At 34.9% G+C, this 7949-nt stretch overlaps 1 protein-coding gene across 1 annotated transcript in view; it reads left to right on the top strand.

Annotated features, from left to right (window-relative positions):
• Window positions 1-4138: 4138 nt before the first annotated feature.
• LOC138859354 (uncharacterized) overlaps window positions 4139-7949 on the top strand; it is an 18850-nt gene continuing 15039 nt past the window's right edge. The window contains exon 1 of the mRNA XM_070114165.1: window positions 4139-4906. Within this exon, the coding sequence (XP_069970266.1) occupies window positions 4139-4906 (768 nt within the window). The remainder of the gene's footprint in view (window positions 4907-7949) is intronic.

The raw sequence follows: 7949 nt of genomic DNA, 5'->3' as shown, positions 1-7949 counted from the left end.
ATTTAAAAAATGCTAATAATTATGACAATAATAATAACAACAGCAACAACAAAACAACAATAATGATAACAATAATATAAGTAATAATAATGATTATAATAATGTTAATAATAAAAATGCTAGCAATAATTAAAACAATAATTATAACATTGATGATGATAATGATATCTTCAGTTAGGACATGACAGGAATGACAATAATGATGATAATGATATTACCATTAACAATACTAATGATACTACTAATACTGCTATTAGTACTACTACTACTACTACTATTACTACTACTACTAATAGTTATTACTATTATCATCATTATCATTATTTTTACTATTATTATCATTATTGATATTGTTATTATTACCATTAATCTTGGTGTTAACACTATTATCATTATCATTATTATTGTTGTTATTGTTATTATCATCATCAACGTTATTATTATCATAATTATTATTATCATTATCATCATTATCATTATTGTTATTATCATCATTATTATTATTGTTATTATCGTCATTACTATTACTATTATCATTATTATTATTCTTATCATTATTATCATTGTTGTTATTGTTATTATAACTATAATTATCATTATTATTATCATTATTAATAATAATATTGTTGTTATTATTATCATCATTATAATTATTCTTATTATCATTATCCTTATTGTTATCATCACTGTTATTATTACTATTGTTACTTTGATTATTATTATCAGTATCATTATTACTATTGTTGTCATTATTATCAATAATATTATTAAGATGATGATCATCATTATTATTGCTACAACTTATTGTTACTATCATTATTAGTAGTAGTGGTATTGTTATTATCATCATTATCAATACTATTATTGCTATCATTATTGTCATTTTTATTAATGTTACTGTTTTTATTATTACCATTATCATTATTACCATCATTATCATTATTACTATTATTGTTATCATTATTATCTTTATCAATGCTATTATCATCATTATCAGTATTGTTATCTGCATTATCATAATTATCAGCATTATCATTGTTATTGTTACTATTATTATTATCATTATAATCGTTTTTATGTTTACTATAATTTTTTGCGTCTATTTGAATTCTTATCATTGCCATTACTATCATTATCATTATGATTATTATTATCACCTTTTTTTTATCACTATTATCATCATCATTACCTTTATTATCATTATCATTGTTTTCATTGTTATTATTATCATCATTACTATCCTTATTAACATCAATAGTATCATTAATTTGACAATCACTTTTTCATCCCTGATACTATTTTCATTAATATTATTATCATTGATATCATTACCATCTTTGTTATCACCATTAATGGTATCATTATCATCATAATCAACATCATCATTGTTATTATAAATATTATTGATATTTCCAGTAACATCACTATTGTTATTGTTATCGTTGTTATTGTTATCATTAACTTTTCATCATCATATTAATAGTAATATTGTTAATGGTTCCTTTTATGATGATGGTAATAAAACTAATTGAATTGGTGATAGCGATATACAAGAAGGAATAATGATAAAATGATAACAAGAGGAAACCGAAACTCTAAACCAGATTCCTTTTACACAGAGAAGAAAGGGAGGGAAGATAAGACAGAAGAATTACTCATAAATATCCTAAAAAGGAAAATAAAACTCATAATAGAAAAAGTAAAAGAAGAAGAAGAAGAGGAAGAAGGAAAATAAAAATCATAATAGAAAAAAATAAATGTAGAAGAAGAAGAGGAAGAAGGAAAATAAAAATCATAATAGAAAAAAGAAAAGAAAAAGAAGAGGAAGAAGGAAAATAAAAATCATAATAGAAAAAAATAGAAAAAATAAAAGAAAAAGAAGAAAATAAAGAAAAGAAAAAATAACCACAAAAGAATCATAACAAAAACACCAACAAAACCACCAACAAAACCACCAAACAAAACAAACAAACAATCAACAAACCTAAATCAACAATCTTAAAGTAGCCAAAGAGCGTCTTGAGACAAGCCTCCCTGCACGATGAGATAAAACACTTAAAAGTTACAATATAAATGCCGTGACTACCAAATTTGCTGTGTCGGTCCGTCCAGCCTGCACCAGTGGCTTACCCGTTTGGGAGAAGGAGCTCGGACAGGAAGATGAATGGGGGAGGAGGAAGGTGGGGTGGTGGGTGGGGGGGGGGGGGGTTGGGGAGGAGGAGGGGATGGGGGGTTGGGGGGGATGGGAGGGGATGGGGAGGAGGAGGGGAGGGAAGGGTTGTTTGGAGGGGATGGGAGGGTGGGGAGGGGAGGGGAGGAAGGGTGGGTGTGTTTGGGGGTGATATGGAGGGATGAAGGGTAGGGAAGTAGGAAGGGTGGGGAGGGTAATGGGGAAGGAGGAAGGGTAGGGAGACAGGAAGGGTAGGGAGGGCAATGGCGAGGGAAGGAAGGGTGGGTAGGGTAACGGGGATGGGGTAGTGGGGAGGCGAATGGTGAAGGAAGAAGGGTAGGGAGAGTATTGGAGAGGGTATGGGTGAAGGGAGAGCAGTAGTTGGGGTGGAGGACGGAGGTGTAGAGTAGGGTATGTGCGGGATGGGGGTCTGGGGTGGGTGGATGGGTACAGTTGTGGGGGTATAGGTTTGGGGGGGGGTCGGTGGGGGAGGGGATGGGGAGGCGGGAGGGCAAGAGGATGAAGGGTGGATGAATAAAGAGGTGGGGTTGCAATAAGGAAGTGGGAGGAGGAGTGGGTGGGGGAGGAGGAGGTAGGAAAGAAGGGTAAGGAGGAGAAAGACGAAGAGAAGGGGGCGGAAAAGGAGATGGAGTAAGTGAAAGATGAAAAGAAGTGGTGGGAGGGAAGTGGAAAAAGAGAAGAAGAAAGATGAAGAGATAGAGGTGGAAAAGGAGGAGGAGGAGAAAGACAAAGAGAAGAAGGTGGAGAAGGAGAAGGAGAAAGAGGTGGGGGGGGAGGTAGAAAAGGAGAAGGCCGAGGAGGAAGATGAAAAGAAGGAGGTGGAGAAGGAGAAGGAGATAGACGAAGAGAAGGAGCTGGAAAAGGAAAAGGAGAAGGAGGAGGAGAAAGACGAAGAGTAGAAGGTGGAAAAGGAGAAGGAGGAAGAGAAATACGAAGAGAAGGAGAAGGAGAAATACGAAGAGAAGTAGGTGGAAAAGGAGAAGGAGAAGGAAAACACGAAAAGAAAGAAGTGGAAAAGGAGAAGAAGGAAACATTCGAAGAGAAGAAAAGAAGAACGAGAATGAGAAACAGGCGGAAGAAGAAAAAGAAAGGAGGCGAAAGAGGTAGAGAATTAATGGGAGAAATGGAATAGGAGGAAGAGGTAGCGGTGAGAAGATGAAAAGGAAGAAAGAAAATGATAATGTTTATGTTGATTAAGATGATTACATTGTATGGCTATAACAACGAACCTTTTATTATGATAATGATGTTTGTGATATTAAAGAGATTGTAGCGATCCCTGTTATAGTCCTGACTTCACTTCTACCGCGAGTGATACTACTGTTTCTGTTGATATTACTGTTTCTATTGCAACTACACTACTTTTACTACCGGTTCTACTAATTCTACTTATACTGCTATTACTACTGCTACTACTACTACTGCTACTAATGCTGCAACTACTATTTTTTTTTACTACTACTAGCTCTACTGGTGCTCCTCCTCCTTCTACTACTACTACCACTGCTATTACCAGTAATATTACTACTGCTGCTACTATTACTACTACTGCTTCCATTACCACCACCATCATCACTACTACTATAACTATTACTACATGTACTACAGGCAGTCCTACAACAACAATTACTACTGTTACTGCCACCACTACTACTACTACTACAACTGCTACTGCTCTTGCTGCTACTGCTACGATTACTACTACTGGAAGCAGTAGTACTTCTACAACTGCTGCAATTGCTCTTACTGCATGTACTTTTACACTTGTACTATTATTATATGGCTCTAACCACCGGTACATTTTCTTTAACAGCTAATTTCACTTCTGCTCTTGCTACTGCTACTTCTGAGGCTACTTTTTCTACAAGTATAGCCTCCAATCCTCCGTTCTCATAGCCTCGCTTGCGCCGCTATTTTCTGCTTAACCGAGAACATGAATATTGCATCATGTGTCGCATTCACTTGTTGAGCCACTTTCCTGTGCGATTATCGACTAGACCTGCTAAGACCGCTACCACTACAACTACTAGTTTAATCCCTAGCTATATTGCTACTACTACAACTACTGCAATAAACCCCAGCTTTACTGCTACTATTGCAACTGCTACTATAATGCCCAACTATATTGCTACTACTACAATTAATACTATAAACCCCAACTATATTGCTGCTACTACAACTACTAGTTTAATCCCTAACTATATTGCTACTACAACTACTACTATAAACCCTAACTTCACCGCTACTACTACAGCTATTAGTTTAATCCCTAACTATATTGCTACTACTACAACTACTGCTATAAACCCCAACTTTACTGCTACTACTACAACTACTATTATAATGCCCAACTATATTGCTACTACTACAATTAATACTATAGACTCCAACTATATTGCTACTACTACAACTACTGCTATAAACCCCAGCTTTACTGCTACTACTACAGATACTTCTAAAATGGCTAACTATATTGTTACTACTACAACTACTATAAACCCTAACTTCACTGCTACTACTGCAACTACTACTATAATGCCCAACTATATTGTCACTACTACAACTACTACCATAAACCCCAACTATACTGCCACTACTTCAACTACTATATTCCCAAACTGCACTGCTACTATTACGACTACTACTAAAAAAAATAACTATACTGCCACTACTACAACTACTATTTTAATCCCCAACTATACTGCTACTACCACTGTAATTACTATTAACATATCAACATCATTACCAACAAATAAAATATCTAATACTATTACCACTATTACTGTTGCTTTAATATAACCATCAACGGAAACAGATACTGATTTCATGTTACATAGATAACAGTGTATCTCTGTACATAAGTACGTAGATAGGAGATTAGAGAAAGAGAAGAAAGAAATGGGAGAGAGGAAAAAATAGATTGAAGGGTGAATTGACGAATATATAGATACAGAGACCGAAGTAGAGGTAGATTCTATAAATATATAAAAGTAGGGAGAGAGAGAAGAGAGGAGAGATGAGATGAAAATAGGAGAGAAAGAAAGAAAGAAGACAAGATGAGATAAGATAAATCAAGCCGATACAACTTAGAGTGTATCAAGTAAAATAAAATTAAGTTGATAATCAAGATAAGATACTTTGAATTAAGATAAGAGAAAAAAAGAAAGAAAGAGAGAAAGAGGAATTGATATATGCACATTAGGTTAGGCGCGATATGGGTCACAGCTTGACGTCTGTATGGAGGTCAATACATAGAGGTCACGCGGAAGCAATTGACCTTTTACCACCAAATGCATATGGAAGTGCAGTACAGGAAGGTGGGGGGAGGGGGGGTGAGACAGGAGAAGAAAGAGGTGAGAGATGAGAAGAGGAAAGGGGGGGGGGGGGATGAGAAGAGGGAGAGACGGGAGAAGAGAGAAGAGAGGGTGAAAGAAGACGGAAGAAGAGAGAGGGGAGGGAAGGAGAAGGGAGAAGGGGTAGAGAAGGAAGATAGTAGAAGAAAGAACGGAGGAAATGGGGAGAAGAGAGGAGAGAGAGAAGACGGATGAAGATATGAAAAGAGAGAAAAGAGGGAAAGGGGAAACAAGAGAATAGAGAGAAAAGAAGAAGACAGAAGAGAGGGAGATGGGAGATAAGAGAAGAGAGAAGGAAGGGAATGGGAAAACAAGTAAGAAGGGAGAAGGAAGAAGAAGGGGGGGGGGGGGAAGTGTGAGAGGAGTGGTAAAGGCAAGGGAAGAAAAGGAGGAAGTGAAAGAAAGTGGGAAGGGAGAAGTGAAAAGAGAAAAGCAATATAAAATGTGATTTAAGGGATAGGGGTAAAGAGGAAATGAGAGGGAAAGGAAAATAGAATCAATAGAATAAGGAGAGGGGAAGAAACAAGAAGGTGTAGAAAGAGAGGGGAAGGAAGGGAAAGTAAGAGGTGAAAGAAATGAGAAGAAAGTGGGGGATGGGAAAAGGGAGATGAAAAGATAATGATAATAAGAATGATGATAACATTTCTAATCACAATAATGACGATAATGAAAGTAATAATAATAATAATGATGATAAGAGTAATAATAATAATGATAATGATAATGATAATAATAAAAATAATAACAATAATGATAATGATGATAATGAAAAACAATGAAAAAGATAACAATGATAACATTAATATTAATAATAACAATTATAACGATAATAAAGATTATAATAATGATAATGATTATGAATATAAAATGCGCAGATTTTTATGTATATCTTTATATGTTCCCGAGAAGTTCGAAGTGAGAATCGACATATGCAGTTCGTCCTGTGCATGTGCCAGCTTGAATATGTTATCATGAGTGTTCCTGTGCATGCATTTATGTATGTATGTAAATGAAAACTTGCAGACGACTGTATATGTGCGCCTGATCGTATGCTTGCGTGTGTATCTGCGTTCGTGTGTGTATGCGTGTGTGTACAAGAACGTCTTCGCGTTTTTGTTTTATGTATGTGAACCTAAACGTGTGCGTTCGTGTGTGTGTACCCTTGTGTGTGTGTGTGTGTGTGCGTGTTCGGCCACGGTCACGCCTGTAATGTTGATCAGCACACACCGAGCCTGACCTTACCCCCTCCCCCCTCCTTCCCCTCCTCTTCTCTTCTCTTTACTTTGTTTTTTTTTTCTTCGTCTATTTTTCTCTTATGAATACATGCATGCATAGATCCACGCAAGCACGCATGCACACAAGCCTGTGTACACACATTATACATATCTAATTTTGTTATCATTGTTATCATCATTATTATAACTATTATGTCTATCATTTTGTTATCATTATTATAACTATCATTATTATTATCATTATCATCGTTATCTGTATTATTGTTATTATCATTATCATCATTCTTATTATTGTTATGATAATAATGATGATGATAATAGTAATGATAATAATAATGATAATAATGATAATAATAATAATAATAATAATAATAATAATAATAATAATAATAATAATAATAATAATAATAATAATGATAATAATAATAATAATAATAATAATGATAATAATAATAATAATAATAATAATAATAATAATAATAATAAAAATACTAATAATAGTAATAATGATGATGATGATGATGATAGCAATGATAATAGAAAATGGTCATAATAAAGATCATGACAATAATGATAATGATAATAAGGATACTGATAATAACTATGTTAATGATAATGATTATTATTGTTATCATCATTGTTGTTGGTATATTCCTTTATCATTATCATTATTATTATCATCGTTATCATCATAATCATCATCATCATTATTATTATTGTTATTATTATTATTATTATTATTATTATTATTATTATCATTATCATCATTATTATTATTATCATCATCACCAATGTCAATGTCATTATTACCCTTATTATTACTAATATCATCATCGTTATCATTGTTATTGTTATTATTGCTATCATCAATATTATTAAGGCTACTCTAATTCCTTCCTCTTCCACCCTTTTCCCATCTCCCTTTCTATTCCTCCCTTACTCCCTTTGCCTCTCCCTCCCTTTCCAACACCCTCCCCCATTTCCCCTCTCTCCCTTCCCCACCTGCCTCACCACCTCTCTATCCCTCCCCTCCCCCTCCCTACCTTATCTTAGCCCATCCCCTCTCTCACCAACCTTACTTCCCCTCTCCCTCCCCCTCCTTACCTCCATCCCCTCTTCCTTTCCACCTTCCCACCCTTCTCCCACTCCCTCCCCCAACCCCTCTTCCTC

The sequence above is a fragment of the Penaeus vannamei genome, chromosome 35, assembly GCF_042767895.1.
Source record: "Penaeus vannamei isolate JL-2024 chromosome 35, ASM4276789v1, whole genome shotgun sequence".
Classification (NCBI taxonomy): Eukaryota; Metazoa; Arthropoda; class Malacostraca; order Decapoda; family Penaeidae; genus Penaeus; species Penaeus vannamei.
The sequence above is the reverse complement of the archived record's forward strand: the minus strand, read 5'-3'. Positions and strand labels throughout refer to the sequence as shown.